Source organism: Chelmon rostratus, chromosome 7, assembly GCF_017976325.1.
Source record: "Chelmon rostratus isolate fCheRos1 chromosome 7, fCheRos1.pri, whole genome shotgun sequence".
Classification (NCBI taxonomy): Eukaryota; Metazoa; Chordata; class Actinopteri; order Chaetodontiformes; family Chaetodontidae; genus Chelmon; species Chelmon rostratus.
This window is the reverse complement of record NC_055664.1, coordinates 12,275,337-12,302,204: the sequence shown is the minus strand read 5'-3', so window position 1 is coordinate 12,302,204 and position 26,868 is coordinate 12,275,337. Positions and strand designations below refer to the sequence as shown.

The window sequence follows — 26,868 nt, the reverse complement described above, 5'->3', positions numbered from 1 at the left end:
TGTATATCAGCATGGTGCAACGAGACAGCTTGAATTGACATTCCAGTAGAGTCACTGGTCATGTAAAACGTACCTCACAGCAGATAACATGCACATTTCCCTCCATAGGATGCCATACAGATGAAATAAATCCTGTGTGTGTTCATGAGAAGGAGATGCATGCATGTTTTCTCACAAGCATCTGCAAATGCTCACCAATTGTGCAAAACATTTTCCTTTCAATCAGTCAATGTAGAGCCCTCCTACGGTGTCTCTGCATGGCAGACCCAGGATCAGTGCACGTGCACCAGGGCATGAAAAGTTAAGGTTTGGAAGTTAAGAAAAAGCATCACTTATTTGTCTAAATCATTCATTATTGTGGAATGGTTGTAGCAATAGTATAACAATAATTAAGTTGTGATTTTATAATATGTAGTTGTCTAATATTGCAGGTGTATTAATAAATCGTAGTATAAAGGATCTATTACTAATGGACACTTTGACCACCACTATGATGCTTTATTATCTAAAGACAGAAAATAAGGAGAGAGGTGAAGCAAAGGTCACAAGTTGTTAACTTGTTTGCACAAGATAAAAAATATAATCCCACAGAACTTTAGGGGCCTCGTAGATTTACAAATAACCATCAAGTGTTTTGACAGGAGGAAACACTCACATTTCCTACTGTTCGTGAATGCAGCAGAGGCTGGAGCATTATCCATGCAGAGCTGAAGTAGATCTGCATTCACACAACACATGCCTGTGCTGCTCAGGACACGCTGAGAGAAGATTTGCTTGATTTGCTTGAACCGGTGTCGGGTTTAAAAAGCTGTCAGAGGGAAATCCGCATTTAAACAGAGGATTTATCATGACTGCAAGGATCCAGGGAGCGACAGGCAAGAACAAACCAGTGCAAAGGAGCAGAGCAACAGGTAATTCACTGGGAGTGAGATGATGATGCGGTGAGGAAGACATGGGACAGTCAAAGGGGCAGCTGCATTAACTATATGGTCATCTTCATTAATATATTACTGCATTCTTTTCAGTCTTCTTTTGGACTAAATATATTTATATAATCTTATTTTACAAAACTATTCTCAACCAGTGACTATGAATCAGGGGTGGAGCTGTTGTTTCAGTAGTAGCAGTGGGTCAGTTCATTGATCCTTTTGATCTCCTCATTGAGATTTTTTAGCCTTTCAACAGGTGTATCTTAGGATGTGAGATACACACTTTTAGTTCAATGATGTCATTGTTAATTGTGTTATTTTTATTTATCTCAGAGCGCTGAATAATTTTGCCATGATGGTGTTAAAGCCTGTCGACCCTGTTGTATGGTTACTGTATGCCTTTCATATCCAATACTGAGAAAACAGTGATGATACTGCACATTTAATTATCTTTTATTGCATCTTTTACAGTACTACTTGAATATTTGCAGAATGTTCCTTCACCTGCAGCATATTTTGATGTTTTTCATTTAAATTTAGTTTTACTGTACCAGTTTTAGGTTATTTTTGGGCTGCATTATTTCCAGTTATGGACTTGCACAACGATACTGAAAATAAAGACAGAATTCGAGATATTTTTCTCAGTTTGCGCTCTATAGCAAATGTAGTGACATCTTGGGGCTTTCAGTGTTATTAAAGCTTACATGTACATTAAAAAATACGAACATAATAAAAACATCCAGTGTAGGTACAGTCTATCAGTGGTTGCTAGGACCATAGCTCTAAGATGGTGGAGTTTGATGTCCACTGTGTCTGTTTTCTCTTTACAGTCCTGAGAAGTAACTCAGGTAAATTGATGACCAGCTAAATTGCTGACAGAGTTGAGTAACGGCTAGAAAATGCAGACGACAGGGGAAAAAATACAGCGGTTTTGACAGATTTTGTTTTCTTGCTTGTTTTCAGATATATTCAAAATTGAATACATTTTGTTTGCCAGTAGCTGACTTCTTGAAGCCCTTGTAATGAATAAATAGTGCACAACAACTTTTATCAACATTCATGACATTTGATCTGAACTAGATGGAGACATCGGGTCTGGATTCCTGTTTTTTTAATCAAATTACCTTTAAATTAAATCAGTTTAAACTAGATTTGTTTTGTTGACCTTGATATTAAAGCTGCAGTGAGGGACTTTAATGTATAAATGAATGTCTGTTTATATTCAAGCACATGCCAAACAAGTTCACACAATGATCATTAAGCCTATCAGCACCAGGTAGACCTCAGTATTTCACAGTATACCAGAGTTTTTCAATCTGGTGTCTGTGGGAGAGGGGGTTCTGCAGTACACCCACTTCACTACAGGATGATATGACAGCTCCTCAAAAGGCTGGATTTCAGTTCTATCCACTCCACCAACAGAAAATCATTATATACCTCAAACAGAGATAGGAAATGTCTTTTATGGCCCCTCTGGCTCCATATGACATCACCAGTGCTCGATGTCAGTGCCTGTACACAGGATATTTGTCCTTCATTGTTTAACTTGTTTCGAGATTGTATCATCCCGGCTGCCACCCTGGTAATGATTCGTTTTACGTCCACCAACAAGTAATGGTATACAAGAGCTGAAGCAGAGCGGTGGGGTTGGCCTCAGCAACTAGGAGTATGGTGCAGCCTTTGGCGTCACAAGCAAATAAACAGTGTTTTTGTAATTAGTCTCACTGCCAGAGGGCAAAAGTTACCCACTGCAACTAGAAATATGCAGGTGAGCAGCTGTGTCAGAGGCTCAGAGCTGGCAAGCAGTCGAGTTTATTGTGTTTTCTTAGTCCAGCGTTGTATAACATAACACGACTGAGGGCTCCTCTCTCCTCTGTGGGATGCAGAGATGATGGTGAGGGTCCGGAGAGCTCTGTGGCTGGTACTGGGCATGCTCAGTCTGTCCCTGCTGCTGGTGGTGCTGGGAGCCTACACAACCACCCGAACAGAGAGCCTGAACGTGTCTGGCTACACCTCTGGAGTGATTGTAAGTTCTTTGTATGTCCCTCGATAATTCCCGCCTTTGATTTATTCAGTGAGAAAACAGATTGATATGACTTTTAAAAAACTGTGTGTTTTATGTGTGATATCCATTAAACTGTGATCCTTCAGTCCCGCTGTGCCGGCCAGATGTTTTGCTTCACTCATTGTGGATTTACAATAGTTTGACACAGACTTAATTATAGGTAAGCTGTGAAACTGATGATTGACGGTTTTGTGCTTCAGTCAGACCCATTTGATGTCAGGCGCTTGGCTGACATTAAAGATTTATTCTGATTGTGAAACTGGAAGCTTTGAAAGCTGTTTCTGGACACCTCCAGTGACACTAAGTAACATGAAACATACCATATGCTGTATTAAAATGAGCAAGAGCACTTATCATAGCTGTTCAGTGCTAATGTTGGCTTTTTCTCGGAATAGAACAAATCATAACAAAATGTCATGGTCCTTATGAAAATGAACCTTGTTTGTTTATTTGTGTAACACTTATTGTGTTCAATAAATTCTGTTCTCTGCAGCTGACCCTTGGATCATTCCTGGGACTTTTGGGACTCTGTCTGGAAGAAAACTGCAAACAGCTGGTATATTCTCCTGTTTTATATCCTACACAGTCACACACATCCTCTGTCATAATCTTTCCTCATGTCTCCCCTGTGCACATTCAGCCACGACATGTCAAAAGGGAGTGTGATTTGGCCAAGAGATAGGGTTAGCCCAATCAACAGTTGTGCTGCTCTGCAACACGTAGCACAACTTGTGGCCTCCGCTCCGACTCCGGACACATGTAAATTGATGATGCAATTCCCCTTTTTACCTTATCTCAGATTTTACTTCACCTCTTAGCCTTCAGTTTTAAAATATCTGGATTTATGCCGGAGACCACAATGTTAGTCCTGGTTGGCAGTTAAAGGACAGACATATGGCAGGTGAAGTCCGCTCCCCCAAACAGTGCTTGTCTAATCGTAAAAAACGTGACAACCTTTTATAAAGGTTCCACCTGGAACCCTTTCAAAGAGATCTATCTAGAACCCAACATAAAGGGTTATACCAAAAACATATCTGTTAAAGGTTCCTCTCAGAACTCCCTATGAGAGGTTCTATAGAGAACTGGGATTTTTATCCAGAAATTTTCTAAGGGTGCTAACAAGACCCCACACAGGGGGATCTACTGAGAACCCTTTTATATTGTCATCTAGAGTGTCATCTAGAGTCCTTTGTATAAAGGTTTAAACTCTAACCTGGTTTTCTTCTGAGGGTTCTATGAAGAACTATATTGTATTCTACAGATGAGGCAAAAAATTATATATTGTATATCCATCATTTTAACTATGTCACAATAACCAATTTTTAAACTGAGAAAACATTCAAGCTATGTTTTAATGAGTAAATATAGTGTTTAAATGTCTTGCAACAATACTGGATAAGGAAAGGAGACTCTCCAAGGTCAAAAGTGAGTGTATGACATGACATGACAGATAGGACACAAGACAGACGCATCAGGCTGTACTATGCAGGTTTCATGTAATCTCCAGCAATGGTGACACAGTAGAGAGGGAAGAGAAAAAAGACAGTTAGTAGCACCATGCCAATGTCCATTTACAGCACCAGATGAATCATAAGCCGTCTACAAACACCAAGGTAATGCAGGGACCAATGACAGCTCTTGGACTCTGGCCACAAGGAGTCCCCACTGACACACCTCAATGTTTGTCCAGGCTGTATTCTTTATTTCTACAAAAAAAGCTTGCAGAAATAAGACATTAGATTTAGCCTAGCTTCACTCTCTGATGTTTCTGATCTGTCACTTCAATACAGCTTCTAGTATCAATTCATACACAGACAGACAGGTGGTCACACAACAGAGTGTGAACAGACATCAGATTTCACACACATTCAAATGAGCTTGTTAACATTTACGTCACAATTTTGACATTTGAACTAAGTTTACAGTCCCAAAAAATTAACAAGTTCACATTAATTTCTTCCCAATCTGCTTGTCAGTGGTGGAAGTACATTTACTCAAGTACTGCACTTAAGTACAAATTCAAGGAACTGGTACTTTACTTGAGTATTTCCAATTTATGCAGCTTTATAGTTCTACTCCACTACAGTTTTAGTTACTTTTCACATTACATTTTTTCATACATTCTCTCCATATGTGAATATTTATGATAGCCTAAAAGATTAAAGGATAACTTTCGTTTTTTACAACCTGGACTTTATTTGTAGCATTAATTACGACCATTTAGACACCCCGACAACTTTGGTGGCATTTGGAGTCGTTTTGAAGAAATTAGCCCCAGAGGAGTGGCGCGTGTATCTGTATAATGCGAGTTATCGGGGCACCCGTGCGTAGCCTCTATAAACGCATAATCTGCGGCGAAACTCGTTCATATTCCAATATTTTGTTAATATATGCTGGTGCTATTCCCCTCTGAGCCCGTGGTGTCATGTTATCAACATCCAGTGTCTCTAGACAACTACTTCTGACGTGGAAAACGTCATTTTCGAGCGCCGCGCGCTGCGAGCAACCAGCCACAACACGGCTAACTCTGCGGCGGTCGGCTAGTTTAGCTGTAGTTTGCGACTGTTATTTTTCACAAAATGGATGAATATTTTTCCGACTCTGAGGTGGTGGACGAAGACGATGGACGTCCTTACCGTTTTGAGCTAGAGTACACGGACGAGGAGCTCGTTGAAAGGAGGACGCGGAGGCAGAGAGAGGAACAGCTGGCCAAACAACAACAAACGGCTGCGCGTCCACGAGTAGACGGTAACTGGGGTCCGTTTCACAAAGCAGGTTCAACAAACTCTGAGTGTAACCCTGAACTCTGAGTTGATCTACTCTGAGATAGGAAACTCTGTTTTCGATTCCACAACAGCAGATTTGAGTTAGTTTGATTAACTCAGAGTAGGTTCACCTCGAGTTACGCGCGTGCACCGCAACTATAAAAAGACAGCATCAATGGAACCCCGATTTGAGGAGTCACCATGGCAACGGGGAAGCGGAAGGCTGCCTACTTCACGCCACTGGAAATTAGACATTTTAATGCGCTCATACAGCGAATATGAACATGTTTTAAGACGGAAGTCCAACACCGCTGCAGCTGCGAAGGAGAGGGAGACGGCGTGGGAGAACATTGCTGCTCGGGTCAATGAGTGAGTATAAATGTAGTCCTTTGAAATCACAATAATATTACAGGGCAAAACTGCTTGAATGGTTGCCTATTAATTTATTTCATTTAGGTGCAATCCCGCGGGGGAGAAGCGCACTTGGCAGCAGCTTAAAATGAAATATAAAAACATTGTTCAAACAGGTAAGACCTCGGCATGATCTCATGGAGGTAGCTACCTCATTTTGATCATGTTTTACATTGTAAAGTAAATATTAAGTGGCTCCCTTTCATTGTAAAATTGGTTATATTGTGTTCATATAATGTTTTGTTTTTTGTTAACGAATGAAATAAAATTTAAAAATGAAAAGAAGTGTTCTCATCTATATCATGTTATGTTAAATAATTAAGCCTATATTTAAACTAACACAGACTTTTACTCAGCTAACATAAAGAAGGCAGATGCACGAAGAACGGGTGGTGGCCTAAAACCGATAACTGTCTGGAAAAGCAAGAACATCGTGGTCTGATAACTATCTCCCGACGAATATTTAATTCTCTGCGCAGTATCGCTGCACCTTCATCCACGGGATCATGATCAAAAGACGTTAACATGCCATGTTAACGAAAATAGTCACCACCTACTGTGCCTAATGGACTTCCACTGACTGATATTTTTAATGTTTTTTTTTTAATAACAGACGGCAGAACTATGCCAAAATTCGTCTGCCGACTGAATGAATGAATGAGGAAATGAAATACGGTGTGTGGTTGAAAGAGGGCGGAGACACAGAGAAACTCGAGGTTCCTTGAGTAAAACCTGGTCCCGACCAGGTTAGGTTCATAGAGTCAGTTACTGCGGTAACTGACTCAGAGTTTAACTTACCTCTGTCTGTGAAACAGGCTTGAGTTACCCCTCTTTCTCTGGTTTGACTTACCTTCCTATGTGAAACAGAAAACTCAGAGTTTCCCTCATTTCAGGGTTAACATACTCGGAGTTTTCAGTAAACCTGCTTTGTGAAACGGACCTCTGGTGGTGTTCTTGTGGACAATGTTCATCGATGACAACAGAGGAGGATATGTTCGTCGATGACAACAGAGGAGGATGTGTCAATAAATGTCTGTATCACAACACTGGAGGAGACGTTTTTTCGTGTCCCTAAAGTGAACTGGAAGACCCAGCCAAAGCCTGCAGGACCAAAGGGCAACTTTCGATTGAGTAAGTAGCTTACACACGTATAGATTGTTTATTTGCCTTGGTTTTGTTTGCCAGAAGTTTATCATTGCGCGGAAATCCTCCAGTGTTGTGATCCAGACATTTATTGACACATTCAGACGCGTATCTCCTGGCCGCAAGTCCCACTCTGAGCAACAGAGGCATTCCTCCTCTGTTGTCATCGATGAACATTGTCCACAAGAACACCACCAGTTACCGTCTACTTGTGGACGCGCAGCCGTTTGTTGTTGTTTGGCTAGCTGTTCCTCTCTGCCTCTGCGTCCTCCTTTCAACGAGCTCCTCGTCCGTGTACTCTAGCTCAAAACGGTAAGGACGTCCATCGTAAACAAAGTCATCGTCCACCACCTCAGAGTCGAAAAAATATTCATCCACTTTGTGAAAAATAACAGTCGCAAACTACAGCTAAACTAGCCGACCGCCGCAGAGTTAGCCGTGTTGTGGCTGGTTGCTGCAGCGCGCGGCGCTCGAAAATGACGTTTTCCACGTCAGAAGTAGTTGTCTAGAGACACTGGATGTTGATAACATGCCACCACGGGCTCAGAGGGGAATAGCACCAGCATATATTAACAAAATATTGGAATATGAACGAGTTTCGCCGCAGATTATGCGTTTATAGAGGCTACGCACGGGTGCCCCGATAACTCGCATTATACGGATACACGCGCCGCTCCTCTGGGGCTAATTTCTTCAAAACGACTCCAAATGCCACCAAAGTTGTCGGGGTGTCTAAATGGTCGTAATTAATGCTACAAATAAAGTCCAGGTTGTAAAAAACGAAAGTTATCCTTTAAGTGTTAAATTATGGGTTGAGGGAATTCTCCTACTTCGTAAACTAAATAAATTGTTGAAAGACCCTCTTGGATTATCTGTAGAATGCATTGTCACAAAGCTGAAAAGAGGCTGTTTCTCTGAGCTCATGAAAAGTTGAGATATGTGGTTCTCACAGGACAGCAACAATACAACCAGATGATGATCTCATAGAAAAGGAGTGAGGGACCTCTTTCCTATGGAGGGTGTCTTCAATTTTTATAACGTCCTTAGGGCCATAAAAAATGATCGCACACATATATCACTAACTTCTGCGATGGCTGGAACTGATTCTCTTTGGTGAAGCCTCATATGTCAGACGGTAGTGATGATGATGGTGATGATGATGCTGCTCACAGCTTTGTAAGAGTCATTTTTCAAAAGCTGTTGCTTTGCAGCTCAGTGTTCTAGTTTGTCAGGCACATCAGCTGGTTCCACATTAAACATATGTTAAATTCCTGTTGTTGACTTTTCATGTCGTAAAGTCTCTAACCAAATGTCTGAAGGAGCTTTCACACTCAGCCGCATATTCAGATGGAACAGCAGGTTTTTTTTTCTCGCATAGTAGGAACATGCAGTGTTTCCTCTTTCCAGTCTCACTTGCCACAGCTTTAATTTCACTTCAAATGATTTCACATTTGAAACCAGAGAGCTGAGAAGCTGCTGGAGCTCGAGGTTCAGCTCTGAGAGCTTCTCGGGAATGTCCACCATAAAGGCCAGATCACATGTCAGTTTACATGTCAGGTTTTCTTTCATCTCTATGAATTATTCCAGACAGACACTTTAGAATAGTCTTTCTTTTTATGGTGCTCGCAGCTTCACAGCAGCAACAGGGCTCAAATTCCTCTGAATGAGGTTTCAGCTTCTTAGCTACTAGCTCACTCCCCACAACACCTGCCTGCAAAGGTCTGTCAGAAGGTGGTCTTGGGAAAGCTGCTTGTCAGGCAGCCAAACTCTGCCAAAGAGCGTTAACATCATCCTAGCTCATTTGTCATCTCAGCTCATCAAGTTTAGCACGTTTCAAGCTGCAATGAAGCTTTCATCACTGCAAGCTCGTCCCCACAAACTAAGTCACTCTGGTCTGCCTTTTACTTGAACAAACAATAACTGTTTGTCTGTTTCTCTTTGAGAGAACGACGTTCCGCATCTACTTTAGTTTTCTTGACATTTGCCATGATGCATTGATGTGATATCAACCACTACGTGCATGTCATGTTCAGGAACCACTTAGAGGAATGTTTTAGTGTTACTGTTTTTTGTTATTTTCTTTATTGCTGACAAAAGTATTTGCTTTTTTTGTATCCATGAATTGCCTCACAGATCAACTCAAAAATAAGTCAGGCACACAGCGTTTACTAAAAGGTTAGCTAGATTAGCTAACTAGTTATAGGTGATATAATCTCCCACCTACAGTTCTCATTTCAGCTGACAAAGGCGGTAGTCCCTGGCTAGAAATGAGAAGCTGCTTTTGCACATCTGTGTATGAAATGCATGTTTGTTTTTTAGATATCCACTCTGTACACTGCTGCTACACTCAATCGCTGCAGTAGAGAAAAATAGAAAAACATTACCAGATGCTAATCTACTGTCCTTCAGTGCACATTCCTTTCTCGAAAATGCAGCTCGAGATGACGCAACTTATCGCAATGTTATTTCAGCCTTTCAGTAATTTGTGAAGGGTACCTCTGCCAATCATTCTGGCCAACACTCACAGGAGTGAAAAATAGGGTAGAAGTACGTCAGCAAGAAGTAAACAACAACTCAAACTATTGTTGTTTCACAGCATGGGAACAGGAAATAGGTCATTTGATGTGTTTAAGAAAGAACCACATGTGTTGTTGCTGACATAAATGGACTCATTTAACTGTCCATTAGCTGTGCCTCTGTGTGTCAGATGTCATAGCTCCTCTTATCAGGTTTGATTTAATGTGGCCTATTTTGACACTGATCAACAGAAAAAGACCCTTTAATGTCAAAACTGAAATGATTGAATTACTGAATTAATGAATTTTAAGTATAAAATATGACAAATAGGTTTGTATTAATACTCTCTGCACCTAAGCTGGTGCAGAGAGTTGGTTTTAGAAGCTGTGATTAGTTAAATGCAGCTCACCTGTGTGCATTCAACTGATTTCACTTGGAAGGTCCAGCTTCTGAGTTCACTTGAGTCATTATAATGGCAAAACTTTCCTTTTCTGTTGATCAGTGAAAGAAAAAAAATCACATTACATCATTAAATCTTTTTAGGGGCACGGTATTCAGATTTATTTGGTACGGCTAGAGGATGATTCCTTTCATGCGACCCCTCTGCCACCTTAATCAGGCCAGAATTTCTACTTTTACCCAAGAAATATTCAAATCCAATAGACCATTAAGAAAACATGAAAAGCCCTAGAGACCTAAAGAAGACTACAGATTTTTTTTTTCTGAGGGTGCAGTTCATACTCGAGGCACGCTCAGGCAGCTTAACTTCACCCTCACCTGATGTGCTATCAAAGGATGCTGTAAAAACAATCCGACTTTCTGCCAAGAACGCAAAATTGTCCTACTCAAGAAGGACATAAAAGCATTTGTGGACAAGACTTCCACTGCTGGACGTCTTGGATTTGGTATCATGTTTCAGGATAAGACGTGAATAATATTTTTCATTTTCATTTGTCATACTTGATTTATTCCACTGCAGACTTTTTTACAAGATGTGGTAAACTGAGATGGAGATGCACCGCACAGTCAGTGGCTGGTTACAGAGTGCCAGGCTCACACATTTATGCTAATTTGTCCAGCCTCAAATTGGCAGGAATAATTATTTTGATTTTGAAGAGTCTCAGTTTAAAAACAAACCAAACTATTGCATTTCTGTTCTGAGACTGATATCAGAAATTCTTCAGTCTGACCTACAGAAGACTTTGTCGTCCTTCGGTGCCGACTGCAGCTAATCTGCAGTTAGTGGAAAACCTCGTACACAAATTGAAATATCAGGACAGAATTATTTGCGATTGTTCATATTTTCATGTTGTTCTACTTTGTTTTATTTTATTTATTTGCAAATAAAAATATTATTAAAGATAAGTATTAAAGATATGATATGTACACTGTGACATTCATATATAAAGACACACCTGTCCTTACATATACTCACATATACTTAATTAAATGTGATCAAAAGCCTGTGCAGGAGTGGGCACAGAACAAAATGAACTATCAGGACAAAACGATTAATAAATATTGAAATATTTCAATAACATTTTAATCAAAATGAGTAAAAGCTGATAGTCAAATGTGTCTTTGCAGCACAGGTGTCAAATATAAGGACCTTCAGGTAAAGGGTTAATAAACCCCTGTAAAAGCTTGTTTTTTGAGCAAAATGCTGTCTGAAGAAACCAAATAGCTCCACACCTGTCAGGCAAATGAAATTATGTTTGGTGTCAAAACAGTCTCTGTGGTGTTCAGACATGTGATAGGCATGCGTGTGTTGGAAAAGGAAAAAAAAAAACCTTTTCTCGGCCATAATCTGCATTCTTGTCAAACTGTGCACCCATTCCAATCAGATAACACCCGTTTTTTAACTTTAAGACTTTACGTGGACATTCTCTTATTTACATTTTGTCTTTGTTTGTTGTTTCTTTGCAGCTGAGGGCTGCGATTGTATTCCTCAGCTTCGGAATCATCGCCTCTTTTCTGTGCCTGATGATTGATGGCGTCTGTATTGTCTTAAACATGGTGAGTTAGTGTACCTGCAGCTGCGTATGTAGACTGTAACACAAGACAGGTTGTGCTTGAAAGGGGAATAGTCGACCGTGAAGCAATATTAAACCAGTGTGGTGGCTCACTTTGATTCACCTGTAAAGCTTCTTAGCCCACAGCGTGTGCCAAGATCCCTCTGTTGGCAATGTTGACGCAATTTTGTCCATGAACAGAGTTCCCACAAATTGTAGCTCAGTCTTTATGTTGGCCATCTTTGTTTTTTGTGTTTTCACCACTTAAATTACCAGGACCATGCTCCACCATCAGTGTTGAAGTGATGAAGGAAGTCCAGATGTCTTCCGCTAAATACGCCCCGACCTCTGATGACTTCAGACTGGCGTGCTGAATGTGATTGATGTTGCTTTAATACATAGCTGCCTCCTTAAAACATCATTTAACAAGTTAAAAAAGCACAGCCACATTCCCGTCGCCAGCCTGGTCGAGATAGAGACTAAAGTCAGAGCAAAAACATGTGAGTGTGAACACACCAGGGTGGTGCACACTGTAGACCGGCTCTGCTCGCTCAGCAATCCCTTTGATCAAGCTGCAAAAGATGCACCGCTTCATCTCTTTCATATTTGCAACTTCTGAGTGTTAATGAGGTTTAAATACACATTAAACTCTGCGTGTGTGTGAATTAAACAAACATGAGTAGTAATTAGTGAGCTTTATAGGTTCTGGCCACTGGATGCTGTTACAGTTGTACAGAGAGAGTGCATAACAAAGTACTGTGTGTGTGTGTGTGTGTGTGTGTGTGTGTGTGTGTGCGAGAGGTTCTTTTATCATGATGAAAGTAAAGTTGAAAATGGAAGAGACTTTGATTGATTGTACAACTATAAATGACTCCAGTGCCATGACATCATGACATCGTGTCCAGTGAAAGCACTGTTGTGTTTAAAGCATGTGGAGGAGTAATGAGAGCAGGCCTCCCTCCCTGTAAGAATAAATTGACTGTAGTTACTGTGTGGGCCTGTTCAGTGTCGTAAATTACAAACCCCCGATTCCAAAGAAGTCGATGCAGTGCAGTGAGTTATTGTTTTTCAAATAAACATACACTCATTCTGAATTTGATGCCTGCCAAAGCTTCCAAAACGCTGGACAGGGAAGTGTTTACTAATGTGTGACATTTTCTTTCAGCAACACTTCATGTATCATCTTGCTTTATTTACAACTTGAGCTGTTCAGCAGTCTGAGGTCTCCGTGTTTGTATTTTACGCTTCGTAATGCGGCACACATTTCCAGCAGAAGACGGGTCTGGACTGCAGGAAGGCCAGTCTACTACCTGCACTCTTTGACCGGGAAGCCACACTGGTGTACCACGGGCAGAGTGTGGCTCGGTGCTGTCTTGCTGGAAAAAGCAGGCTCGTCCCTCAAGAAATGTTGTCTGGATGGCAGGGTGTGTTGCTCCAAACTCTTCAGCATGGTGCCATCACAGTTACCCATGCCACGGGCACTGACACACCCCCAGACCACCACAGATGCTGGCTTTTGAACTTTTCTCTGGTAACAATCTGGAGGATTCTCTTCATCTGTAGCCTGGAGCACAAGACTTTTTCCAAAACAATGTAAAATATGGATTCTTCAGACCACAGCACTGTGCACTTTCCCACTGTGCATCAGCCCGCCTCAGATGAGCTCAGGCCCAGAGAAGTTGGCAGCATGTGTTGTTGATACATGGCTTTGACTTGGCTGGTAGAGTCTCAGCTTGCAGTTATAGGTGAACTGTGTTTAACTGATACTATGATACTATCACCTGTTACCAATCAACCTGTTTACCTGTGGAATGATCCAAACAGGTGTTTCTGGAGCGTTCCACAACTTTCCCAGTCTCTAGTTGCTCCTGTCCCAATTTGTGTGAAACGTGTTGCTGCATCAAATTCAGAATATGCAGATATTTACAAAAATCAATGAAGTTGATGAGGCGTGCATCTCATAATATCTTTCAAAATATAAGAAAACCTTAAAAACATTAAACATTACCAGTTTAAATGAGATGTAAACAGTCTTTTGCTCAAAGTGGCCTGAGTGAGCTCTGGAAATAGATCACAGACAGACTCCAAACTCAACACTGCTCACTTTGGCCGTCTGGATACCTCGTGTAATGAATGTCATCTTATTCTGTCATTTTATGTCTTGTTTTCATCCCTGATAAATATCAATCATTCTTATTCTGTGGATGATTTTTCTTCATGAATTAACTTTTGCCAGGACATGCGTCCACTGAAAGCAGGGAGGTGCCAGTATTACAGCAGCGGCAACAGCTACATCTATGAGAATTTCTACACCCCTGTGAGTAAGAATTATAAACTGATGTCTATGAGGAAAACATTGTTCTGATACTCAATCAGATAAACTCTCACAATCTGAATAACAATTAAGCCAAGCTTGGTCAAGTCCACCTAAATTGAATATCATCCCATTTTCAGCTTTGGAAGCAGTTTTCCATCCCAGCTACAGGTGTGTTGTGTCGTATTTGCACGTGACTACATTTTGTTTCCTTTGTCAGGTGCTGTGCTGGAACGCGAAGGAGTCCTGTAACCTGACAATACGAAGTGGGACCTGCTACTGCTGCGACCTGTACGACTGCGCCAAGTGAGACAATGCACCACTATCCTGCGATATTATCTCAGTGTATAATGTGATCCCATGTTCAACAAACTCGCGCCTGCTACCTGCTAAAGTATAACCAGAGCTGTTGTGTTGTTCTGCAGTGGAGGCTACCTCAGCAACTACTATGAGTTTGTTGGAGTGCGAAGCTGTGACGAAGTTTACACGCTGTACATTTTAATTTGGACGCTCGCCGGTCTGAACCTCTTGGCCTTCTTCAATGGCATCCTAACGACAGCAGTGCTGGGCAGCATCAAGGCCGCGGTAAGACACATGTTCACACACACGTGGTACGTTTAAGATTAAAAGCTAACTAACTCAGTGACGTGTGCAAAAGATCAAACATGCTCTGAGGCTAAAGGGTTTTTTTTATTTGTTTGTTTATTTTTAATAATAAAACAATTTAAAAAATATTTTTTTACATGATTTTTGAGTTTAAAGCTGCACTCGTTGATTTTTGGCCAATAGGGATAGCTTGAGCAGAAGCGTCATTCCCTAAATTTATGTCCTCGAGACTCTGAATCTGTGTCTGTTCACATACGTTTGTGACTTCCACTGACTCTCCTGCCATATTTCATTTTCACTTTGCAGTTAGTTTGAATGCAGCTGATGCTAATGTCACACCAGAATTTAGCTTATTGTGTTGCATTCGCGTATTCACAGTTTTTTTTATTCATTTAGTCTTTACCTTCTGCTTTTGTACTCTCTGCCTGCTATGCAGCAAATGTCCTTTACCGTTTTTACACCAAAAGTAGCACCTATATGTAAACCCATGACAGAGAGGCAGCCAACTCTTTTTCCCATTGCCTGCAGACAAGTTTTGCCTCTCTGCACGGTTTTTCAGTTTTTATTGAGGGGAAAACACTTTGGTGACATTAGTGCGTAGCCAGCTGGCGCCTCAGATCAGCCAGTGAAAGTTGACAACCTTCACCTTCCTGACCTGAAGCCATTCTCACATGTTCAGCGTGCACAAGCTGTAGATAAGAAAGCAATGGAGTTCAGGGGTGTCCAGAAATATTTTGCCCACATGCTGTCCACATTGTGGGACTCACTGAGCACAGATTTTTTCTGGCTTGGGGTTCAATGTGGACTAAGTGTCTAGACCCATCAGCTGACAGTGGGTTCAGGAGAGGCCTGGAGTTCATTACAACGATTTCAGCAACAAATATGTGCATTTATTCATTCCATCTTTTAAAGCCAAAGAACTTCATGAATGAGCTATTACTTCAAATTTACAGCATACCGTATCAGAAACTAAACTTATTTAATGCAGAATAGCGACAACAAAAATTCAACGCTATTGTTGTGTAGTGACAGCCAAGAGCTTAGCATCGTGGTAGATAAAGACAATTACTAAAACAGAGGCAAACTGAATGTGATTCAAGCTGTTTGGCAAAGATGGTGTTGAGTTGGGTGGTATTTTTAAACATCAAATGGTGTTTATTATGCAATTTTCTTTTTTTTTTTAAATGTGGTCTTGCATTTGTTGGTTGTGTCCTGATATGTCATCAAATTCAGCATCGTGCACACGTGGGACTGATGTCAGGTGTGAACAGTGTTAAATGGCTGCAGCCGAGTACAAAGGAGTAGTAATGTTCTGTCAGGCCGGGACTGAATTGAGGACTCAGGTGCAGAGTGATATTGTAACAGGCTTTTATTGTACACAATAAACAACCAGTGACTTCTTCAATAAACGTGAAAGCAAATGGCTATGAAACTTATTCTTGATTCAAACGTCCTGGACCAGGTAGTGGCCAGAACATAAGGGAACAAAATAAACTTAGAAAAACAACACAAAACGCTCTGAAGTGAGGAATCGAGGCTATAAAACTTAGAAAACAAAAAACGCTCACAAGGAGGATAATAAATAGGCTACGAGGTATTTTCGGTACTGGACTATGAGGCTTAAACAACTGAAAAAACTCTCACAAGGAGGACTATGAAATATCTAGGACAAAGACTACTAAACCTGAACAACAAAAACGCTCACAAAGAGGACTATGATTCTACAAGGAAATAACTATGGAACTCAAAAACTCAGAACTAGACTATGAAATTTTACAAAACACAAAACACTCACGAAGAGGATCAAAGGCTTACTTGGCAACTTGAACTATGGCTGTGGATCTTGGGGGGCACGGGTGAAACGACCATCTGACGAAAAACACACTGGCACGAGACAAGGGAGACGCAGACTATTTAAACACATGGAGGGTAATAGGCAACAGGTGGAGACAATAGGTAATCAGGAGGACGCACCGGTGACACATGAGGGAGGGCAAGTGCTCTGAAACGAGAGGAGAGTTAGGTTCACAAAATAAAACAGGAAATAACAAGACAAAAACCCAAGACGAGACAAACCTCACCGCGGTGTGACATGTTCAGGTTCTGTCAAATGATTTATGATGTGAACACAAAATATTTCCGTCCAGTCCATGACAAGGTTTTTAGTTGCAGCTGCATCTAATGTGGTGAAAAATGTGGTGCTCCCATAACAGCACGCCAGCATTCAGCCACATGATCTTGAGACCACATGCTGCGCTTGAGGGAAAGAAAAGTTGTCTGCTTGATGAAAGTGCAGAAGTCTCACGTGCTGTGGTTAAACAGTCACCGCCTGATCAAGAACACTAAACTGGTGATAGGTTCAAGTCCACATCTGTCCAAATGCTGTTTTGGTGCAACAACGCCTTGGTGTAGCAGAGCAACTGCTTGCCTGCTAACAAACTTTCCTGGAGAGCATGAGAAGAAATGGAAACACACGATATCAAAAAGGTAACTTGCAGTATTCTGAAGCCTGTGTTGCTTTAAATTGATCCACAGTTGCATCCAGTTCAGTTCAGACCTTCAATCCTAATCTTTGCAGCAAGATCAAGATAAACTGTAATAACACACCACTATCCTAGCTGCTTTTTGCTGCTGTTGTTGTATTATTGCTCTAAAAGCTATCGTCTAAACCTCTCATCCCAGCCTGCCGAATAAGAAATACTTATTGAGATCAGTTCATGTACCTGTCGGTGCATAAGGTCAGTGTTTCCCTGCAGCTGCAGCCAGACCGCTCTCCTCCACCACCATACACTGATAGTACGTATCAGCAGGGTTACCAGGACTATCTCTGGATGCCAAGCCCCAGTCCATCAGCAAGGTTCATCAGCATTCCTTCACTCCACTCACTTTTCCACACCAAGCTCCCACTAAAGACTGCAAACCCATTTGATATTGGCTAAATTGTATATGTTGAAATATGCTTTGCATGCTCGTCGTATTGCTGTGAAAGAGATAATAGAGTTCATTACCGGAGCACAAACGAGTGTTTCCACTTCCCTTAAAATCTGCTGTTGAAATGTGAAATGATAGCACCAAGTGTGCCTTTTTTGGAGAACATGATATCTGATAATAGTCCAATGATAATAAAACAATAATAATAATGAAATGATTTGATGGTAGAGGTGCGTCTCAAGACAAAAGTTACTGTAACAGTTTCAGGATCAGACTCTCTGAACTGTCCTACTTCTCTGTTATCTTTACATCAGTTGTTCATCTGTGTCTTCACAGAATGTATTCACATCATTCATTACTATCAGTGAAATGCTGACTCCTCTGCATTAGATTTTTTTCAATTTCTCGCTGAAGAGTCCAATCTGTAGGAGTGGCAAATTATTATCTGGAATTCTCCATCCTGTATTTGCTACATACCTATGAGATTATTAATTGTCATGTAAATATGTTTACATTAATTATTTTGCAGATGTGTTCCCCCTATCTGGCTGCAGTAGATGACATGAAAGACAGGGGAACTAACACTTTGTAAAATTTATAGATATCTAATTGTTAGCATCTAATTGTTTTGGATTTAACCTCAAACATGCTGCAGGCAGACCACCCAAATGCAGAGGAAAACAACACTGAGGCCCAGACTCACCAATGATCTTTGCAGGAAGGAATGTGTGCTGCATCCTTCAAATGACCCTGTACTATCACTCTGCTGATGCACTCATGCCAGGGTAGTTTACTGCCACGACTCCTTCCACCACCCCAGCCTCCACCTTAAGGGCTAAATTTCTGTTGATTTTAAGGCTCTGAAAAGATGTAATCTGAAATCAGTTTCTTAATATAAGCGACAAAGTCAAACACGAGACTGTGCCACAGTCCAAGACTTTATGGTTATTTCACATGCATTTGTGTTTTGTCCTTGTTCTTTTGTCTGGTCAGTGCTAAGTTGGAAAAAGGTTACACACTTCTGTAAACCAGTCAGGTTTTAGTAACATCTGAACCAAAATGTAGTAATAGGTAATTACAGTTATGGGCTTTTCTTATGTTGCACTGCTACTATCACCCAAATGTGATGCTTTTTCCTTAAACTATAGTGTCACTATGGAAACGTAATTTCTGGTTGTACTGAATGTAATGAATGTTAACTATGTAAAACATTTCCAGTTTAGAAAGCCATAGTAAATGCACAGTTGAGACGACGAGGCTTCCGCGAGGCACATTCATATTTAGACGAAGAAGTTTTGGAAATATATCCAGACATATGTCGTGGTTGAGCTTGCAGATTTACAGTCATAGAAGAGTGAAGTGGTGGTCTTGGTGGAGGTCTGTGCTCTCCAGCTGCCCCTCTAGTAAACGATGCTGACTGTCCATGGTGAATAATTTATATGATCATGGGCAAACAATGTTGTTGACATTTTTTCATGTCAGACCATCTTAATCATCTACGTATATCACTCAAATTTAATTTGACTGTTGCACGTGTGCCAACGAAAAACAACACATTGTAGTTATAATGATATTGTGCGTGTGTGTGTGTGTGTGTGTCTTTCTCTTGATTTTGTATCAGAAGAGCAGCAACCTTGTGACCGAGTCCTCTGGATGCACAGCATCTTCCCCTACAGCTCCTCTGCTGATGGATGCCAACACACACTCAGTTCACCAGCTCCACCCCGTGAGTATGCAGTCAACACACACACACACACACACACACACACACCAGCAAAACACACCATTACAAACATATGTATGTGTCTAGTCTATCTCTCTCTCTCTCTCCATGAGAGATTAACTTTTTTATGACTCACAGCTCCCCGTCTCCACCCTGCTTGATGGAAACCATGCATACCTACCAAGTATCCCCCAAGTTTCTCAGTAGATTTTAGCTCAAAACACAATTTTGATGCTCACTGATTGTTCATGTTCCTTGGTACAAAAACTTTCCACCTACATAAAGGGTGTGAACATCAAAAGATATCAATATAGCGCAGGCACAGGCGCAAGGCTCAGGACTCAAATGCACGACTCAGACACTCGACTGAAAACAAAAAGGCTTGATTTATTAACAAAATGAGGAATCTCTCAAAACAGTGGTAACTCAGGGTGTTCAAAATACAAAAGTGCAACAAAAAGCGCTAAAAAAACAAACAAAAGACTCTCTTCTCAATACTAGATACACAAGGAACGAACACTGGACTAACATGTATCACTTGGGAGCACAAGACAAGGGAAACGCAGACAATATACACACAAGGTAACAAGGAACAGGTGGAGACAATCAGGGCGGGGCAGACAATCAGACAGGTGGGAAACACCAGGAAGTCAAGGGCCTGAAACGAGAGGAGTTTTCACAATAAGTCAGGAAGTGCAAGACACAGACCAGACAGTAGTGAACAACACCTCAACAGACGCGTCGAGACATAACAATCAAGTGGTATTTACTCTTGCAATTACTCTTAACTTGTTCTTATAAAAATAAGAACAATATAAAATAGGTTTGGCATGTGCATTAGAATTACACTAGTTTTAACCACATTTTAGTAATTTCATCAGATTCAGTTATGTATAGTGTTATTTGATTAATTCAGGTAGTATTTCAGAAGGGTTCCTGAAATCAAAGTCATAATATGTTTTCAGTTTCCAGCTCAAAATGACTACAGTGGTGTTTGTATTCGGGGGTTATACTGTGAGTGATATATTTTATACTGTATGTGCTGTTCTTTGGTTTATGAGCATGTGGGTGAATAAAAAACCCCACGTGAATGTAGTTAAAAGGTTTAGTATGCGCCATCACTACACAGAATCTATTTTCTCTGTAATTTCAACTTGGTTTCAGGCATTTTAATGCCAACTGACATACAACAGGCTTTAAGCGATTTAAATTTTAGATTTAAAGGCAGGTGGAAGTATTTGCCTAAACACAAGCAGCTGGATCGGATGTGAAAACGACCTACAGTGAAACTGTAACTTCTTAGTTCTCACTGAGGATCACATTAATGTCTCACTGTTTCCATCATCACTCTCCAAAAAAGAAGGATGTTTTCCTTGTTAACTTGATTTGCATAGTTTGAGGTGCTGATTCGTCCAAATCCACGGGGCCTTGTTTGGCCACAATTCACCTCAAAACAGAGCGTAGCACTGATACTTTCAAGTCTGGTTAGAGGGACCCTGTCAAGTTTTTGACCACCAGCTGTGCTGGGGGTTGTGCAGGACTGTGCCGTACAGTTCCATGTCCCTTATCTCAACAGTTAATGTGCTGTGAAAGGTCACAGTGCACCTTATAAGAGGAGAGGAGGAAGACCACAAGCTGATGTGAACAGTGCTTCAAAACAGTTTTAATAGTTATTATCCTTAACCCAGTTTTGTAAAATGAAGCCTCATTTTTGATACTATTTATGGACGTTGTTTTTTCAGCAGTAGTCATTTAGTGTATTTACTTTCAATGATTAACTCTGAAGTAGTTTTTCCGTTTGATAGTGGCAGGGTCCGCCATTCCCGCACTGGATTCAAATTGCCTTCATATGCAAAAGAAATGATGCATGTAATCCAATGTAACTGCATGTAATTTTATCTAATCCATTCTAATTAAGATGGCAAAACAAGGGGTGGTGTTTTTTGCGAAGCAGCCACAGTGAACACAGTTTGTCTGTCACAGAGGTTCACACTGACCCTGATGGTGCAGCAAGTGTCTAAAAAAGTGCCAGTTGTGGAAAATCATCACACTTTGTGCAGCATAAAATCAGAATGCGATTGCAGTTATTAATGACTGAAAGAGATGCTCAAGGAATGCTTACTGTAGTGTTAAAGCACTAAGAAACTGAAACAGCTGGGGTCTTCTAATCTTTATGACTGGACAGTCTGAACCTCTTCAATCTGAATCTCTTTTTATATCACGGAATGCATAAAGCTTGTAGTAAGGTGGGTGGGGAAAGTGAAAGGCAGCACTTGCCCCCTCCCTCAAGCAAGGCTCTCCACCTCAGCCGCTCCAGCGGAGCATCCCATTGGCCGGCAGAGCAGACCGTGGTTGTACTGGGCAGCTTGACCACCCACATTTGATCAAGTGATTTCAGTCTTGATCAGTTTAGCACCAGGAATGCTCTGATTCCATCAAAACAAGAAACCACTTTTTACCATACGCAGCAAGCTGATTACTAATCAAACTAATCAAAGCTTGAGTGTGAACGTTTATTCGTGATTCCAAAACAGCAGATTGAGAGAAAAGCTGAGAATTCTTTTAACCCCTTGATGCCTGAATTTATTTAGAATTATATTCAAAAATTAATTCTTTGTGTTTTTGCTTTCAAATTGATCCTAAATTAAGAGGAGTTTGTTATTTTTTCTGTAGCACATACAATAGATAGAAATTTGGGTATGATGCAAATTAGCGACAACAGGCGTTAATGCTTCAATGCAAGCATTAACACCTGTTGTCGCCAATTTGCATAAAAATACTTTTTTCAAAATTCATAAATGTGCATCATAAAAGCCACAAAATTGGCTTACAACCATTAAATTGTAACAACAACACCATTTAAAAATGCAACACAAAGTGCTTCACAAAATAAAAGAATACAACAACAGAAAGAATAAAAGCATAGTATGACAGACAATATACCACTCCCAGATATATACACACATGCGCTCACACACACACACACACACACACACACACATACACACACACAGTGCTGAGACATGGCAGGGCACTGAGAAACCATGTGAGGAAACACCTATGGGAGGCATCCACACCGAGAGCGCCGCCACAGAGACCACCCCGAGCCGATGGACAGGGGCAGACTCCACACTTAATGCAGAGCCGCCCCAGTCCCTCCGGCCCAGGAGGCCTCCAGGGCAACGCCCCCCGTGGGTAGACCGAGCATACATCCCAGTGTGGAGGGCCCCCATGAGGAAAGACTGAAGCTAAAAACTAAAAGACTAAAAAAAAGGATAAAAGCAGGTATAATACGTAAAAATTAAAGATTTAAGAAAGTTAAAAATGTAGAGATAAAATAGACAAATAAATAAATAATAAATAATAGTAATGATTTTAAGATCTAGTAGTGATAAAGTGCATAACTAAGAACAAGTCATAAGAAATATTACAAATAAAAATAACATACAGTAATAGAAAAAAAGTTTAAAAGAAATCAGTTAAAAGCCACCTAAAAAGGTGCGTCTTGAACCTTCTGTTAAAAACATCAACAGTCTCTGCAGTCCTGATGCTCTCCGGCAGGCTATTCCATAGTCAAGGGCCATAATAGCTGAATGCAGCCTCCCCGTGAGTTTTTGTATTAACTCTAGGAATAATTAAAAGTCCAGTGACCTCAGGTCAATAAACAGGTGTTAAGGGGTTAACTCAAGTCAATCAAAGGTAGATTACACCAAGCAGATCTACCATTCATCTATTTATGTTGATTATCAGCAACACAAGGACTCTGTTTCAACTCTGCTTTCCAAAAAGATACAAACGATTCAATACTAAAAACTAATGTGACATCAAACACTGGTTATGAATAATGACAAGAGACACATGACTTGAAGTCTGTGGTGAGCTTCTTGTGGTCAGCTTGGTCTTTGCTTTGTCCTGTCCTGCTCATCCAGGGAACCTCGATGTATTTCCCTCCGGCAGAGGGGACGGCCGCCTCACAGAGTTTCCCCTCATCGTCGACTGCTCACACAGACTCCAGCCCTCCTCCCTTCACCCCGCTGACCAGCCTGCTGCCTTGCAGCGTCCATGGCCCCTCCGCCTGAGCGCCAATAGCAGCGTGTTACCCGAAAATGACGAAAAAGCATATGCAGTAAGAACAGAAGGGATAGATAGGTGCATTGTTATTATTATTATTCTTATTGATTTAGTTGTAAGGAAGAGAGGAAGTGCAACAGGTAGAAGTAAAAGAAAGATATGCTTGATGATTTTGTTTTCTAAAAATTCGAAAGTAGACATGGGAAGTTTCAAGGAAAGGACTTTCTGCTACGATCACTTGTATGCAAATATATACTGTGTTTTGATAAAAAGTTGTAAAGTTGTAAAATGTTTGTAAATGACATGTTTTGTAATATAAATGTGGCGTTCAGGCTACTACTCACATGAATCAAACTCAACATACATGAAATACATATCATTTAAAATATCAGTAGCATGGCTAATCTGGAAAAACTTGTGCTTCTGGTTGATCTTTGATGAATAAAAGAATAACTTGATGCGCATCAGTTGTCTTTCCTTGCATATTTACGTTTATTACAACACAACTGTAATAGTACAGCATGTGTACATGGTCAAATAGAATCTCATGTCTAGTCTAGATGTACACGGGTACGATTGAAAACTATTGAAATCCTGTCCACGCCAAGCAGCAACCTCTGGGGCTGAAAAAAGCAATAATTGCAGTTCCTCAAATAGCCACTTGAGCCTGGCTCCCATAGACCCCCATAGTAAAATGCCCAACAGCAGAAATAAAAAAGTTTAAATCCTGGTACAAAGATCTGTTTGGCTCTCTATAGCTAATTTCCACATTCATGCACATTGCACAGGGGGTGAATCTTTGTACAACTCACTTGTTGGAATTATCTTCATCCAGCCTGCCTCAGCTCCACCCATGCTCCACCTATTTGCCCATTTTTGGATTAGCCTCACTGAGTATTTCAGAAGGGTCACTGTCACTGAGCTGCACAGCGGATCTCCAGAATCCTTTGGGTGTCGTCTTGAAGTCGCCATATAGGCGGTAAACAAAACAAAATAAGCTGTATAAGACACTGAATGTTTCAGTTCAAGACATTTGTTGGTCATATTGGCTGTTTGTTTCTTATTCTGGTTGAAGGTTTGTTGAAACTTTAGATATTTTTAGTTACATATGAAAAGGAATTAAACTCAACTGGCCAGGCTGGGACTTAAAGAAGGACTCAGATGCAGAGAATGTAATTGACACAGGTTTATTAAACGTAACCCAGAGACCTCTTCGCTGAGTGTAAATCAACAGGCTATGAAATTACCCTGGGGTCTATGATCCTGAGAACAATATATAGACTATATAACTTACAAACAAAAAACACTCACAAAGGGGAACAAAGGCTTTCGTAGAAAACTTGCTGTGGCTGTGGACATGGAACATGGACAGGCTCGGGTGAATCGACCATCGGACAAAGACACACTGGCACAAGACAAGGGGAGACACAGACTATCTAAACACGTGGAGGGTAATGGGAAACAGGTGGAGACAACAGGTAATCAGGGCAGACACACCGGTGACACATGAGAAAGGGCAAGTGCTGTGAAACGAGAGGAGAGCTAGACCTTCAAAATAAAACAGGAAATGACAAAACAGAAAACCCAAGATGAGACAAACCTCAGTCGTACATTTAAGCTTAATAATCTGTTTTTGTCACATCCTGTTTTATTTTGAAAGTTCATGTTATGTTTCTTTGTTTGCTTTACTTCCTGTGTTTTCCCGTCTTTGTGATTGTCTGTTTCACATGTGTGTCATTGGTTGTCCTCCTTTGTCTATTTAAGGCCATGTCTTGCCCCCAGTCTTGATCAAGTCGTTGTCTGTGTTACCTTCCTTTGTCCCTTGAAACCTTGCCGTTACCTTATGCCACATTCTATGTAAGTGCTTGTCTTTGCTGCATTTTTTGCAAATGTTTGTCCTGCGTCTTTAGTATTGTTTATGTTTCCTTGCCTTCCCACCGTTCATGTAGTTTGTTTCTACTTTTTATCTTTGTCTCCAGTCATGCCACAGTCCATGTAAGTGTGTCCTTGTCGTTAGCCGAGCCACAGCCCATGTAAGTGTGATTCTCGTATTGCCTTTGTCTTTAGCCATGCCACAGTCTATGTAAGTGTTATTCAAGAGTTTTTTGTTTGTGCCTTTCTAGTGTTGCCGTTGTCCATAAGTTATGCCACATTCCATGCGTTTGTTCAATGTCTCCATGTCTTATACCTTTTTACCCTAGTGTGTTCTTCTTCATAGTTCCCTGAGTTTTGGTTTTCTCTTTGTTTAATAAATTTGCTAATTTGAACCTGTGCCCCCTGTCTGCATCAGGGTTCAACCCATAGCTCTCCTAAACCCCACCTTCCTGACAATTTGTGTAATGCATTTCCTGTTACATAGCTCACTTCATACTTTATGGGGAAGCAGATGAGGCAGAAAACAGCGGCTGGCAAAGGTGTGATGGTGTGAGGTAGGTCTGGCAAGCAGATGTTGGGGAAAACAAAGGAACAGCATGTGAGTACTTTTCCTCTGTAAACACTCCTCAGACAGGCCCTCCTGAGTTCCAGTCAGATGGATTTGGGAAAACTGTCAGAATATACAGTGCTGTGCTTGCCAGAAATATACAGAATCATGCAAACATCCAAACAACATAAATAACTTCATGCAAGTAATATATATTCATAACTGAAGTATGAAGAGTCTGCAATCAAGACTACCTTGAAATAGATTCTGTTCTGTTTATATGCTTCTTTAATGTTTCATTCCTTTAAATTATGGATACGAGGATACACTTCCTATGCCGTTGCCAACATTTTAGTGGCACAACCAACGATCACTGGTTTTAAGCATTTCCATACGAGAAAGACTTCAGCCTGATCGGCTCTGCTGCAGTTGCTGGGTTTTATTTGTGTGGGAATTGTTTTGGCAGCATGAGCGTGTGAGACTGAAGGTGAAAGTGTGTGTTACATACCAGAAGCGTCAGCCTTGGCAACTTTATTCATGTGGCTGCGTACATACAAGCAAAGGCTTCTATGCTAGTCTCTTGTTTGAGGCTGTATTTTGGCCTTGCAAAATGCTAATGTCAGCATGCTAACATGCTCACAATAACAATACCAACATGCTGATGTTTAGCAAGTTTAATGTTTACCATGCTCACAGTTTTTTTTAGTGTGTTAGCACACTAAAGTTAGCTAATTAGCTCTGAACACAAAACAGAGCTGAGACTAATGGGACTGTCATTAGTACTGCAGGTATGAACCAAAGTAGTGAGGAAACTGAAAATTTGACCTGAAGATGAAATCTGAAAGGGATAAGTAAGTTATTACTCTTCATCCTGACGGGGATGTGAACGTCTGTACCAATTTTAGGGCAGTCCATCCCATGGCTGTTGCACCAGAGGACAAGTCAGGATCAATGGAGTG

The 26,868-nt window shown here is 40.8% G+C and overlaps 1 protein-coding gene across 3 annotated transcripts; it reads left to right on the top strand.

Annotated features, from left to right (window-relative positions):
* The first annotated feature begins 740 nt into the window (after positions 1-740).
* LOC121609592 (transmembrane protein 255B) lies at positions 741-23,909 on the top strand. Of its 3 annotated transcripts, none has more exons than XM_041941261.1 (9): positions 741-911; positions 2,816-2,955; positions 3,488-3,550; positions 11,757-11,846; positions 14,079-14,159; positions 14,377-14,462; positions 14,582-14,741; positions 19,318-19,419; positions 23,346-23,909. In XM_041941261.1, the coding sequence occupies exons 1-9, from the start codon at positions 848-850 to the stop codon at positions 23,493-23,495; spliced, it is 936 nt and encodes a 311-aa protein (XP_041797195.1). In that variant the 5' UTR covers positions 741-847; the 3' UTR covers positions 23,496-23,909. The 3 variants fall into 3 exon arrangements, with proteins under 3 accessions (XP_041797195.1, XP_041797194.1, XP_041797196.1); XM_041941260.1 differs by having other exon boundaries at positions 19,315-19,419; XM_041941262.1 differs by lacking the exon at positions 11,757-11,846 and having other exon boundaries at positions 19,315-19,419.
* Positions 23,910-26,868: the final 2,959 nt, after the last annotated feature.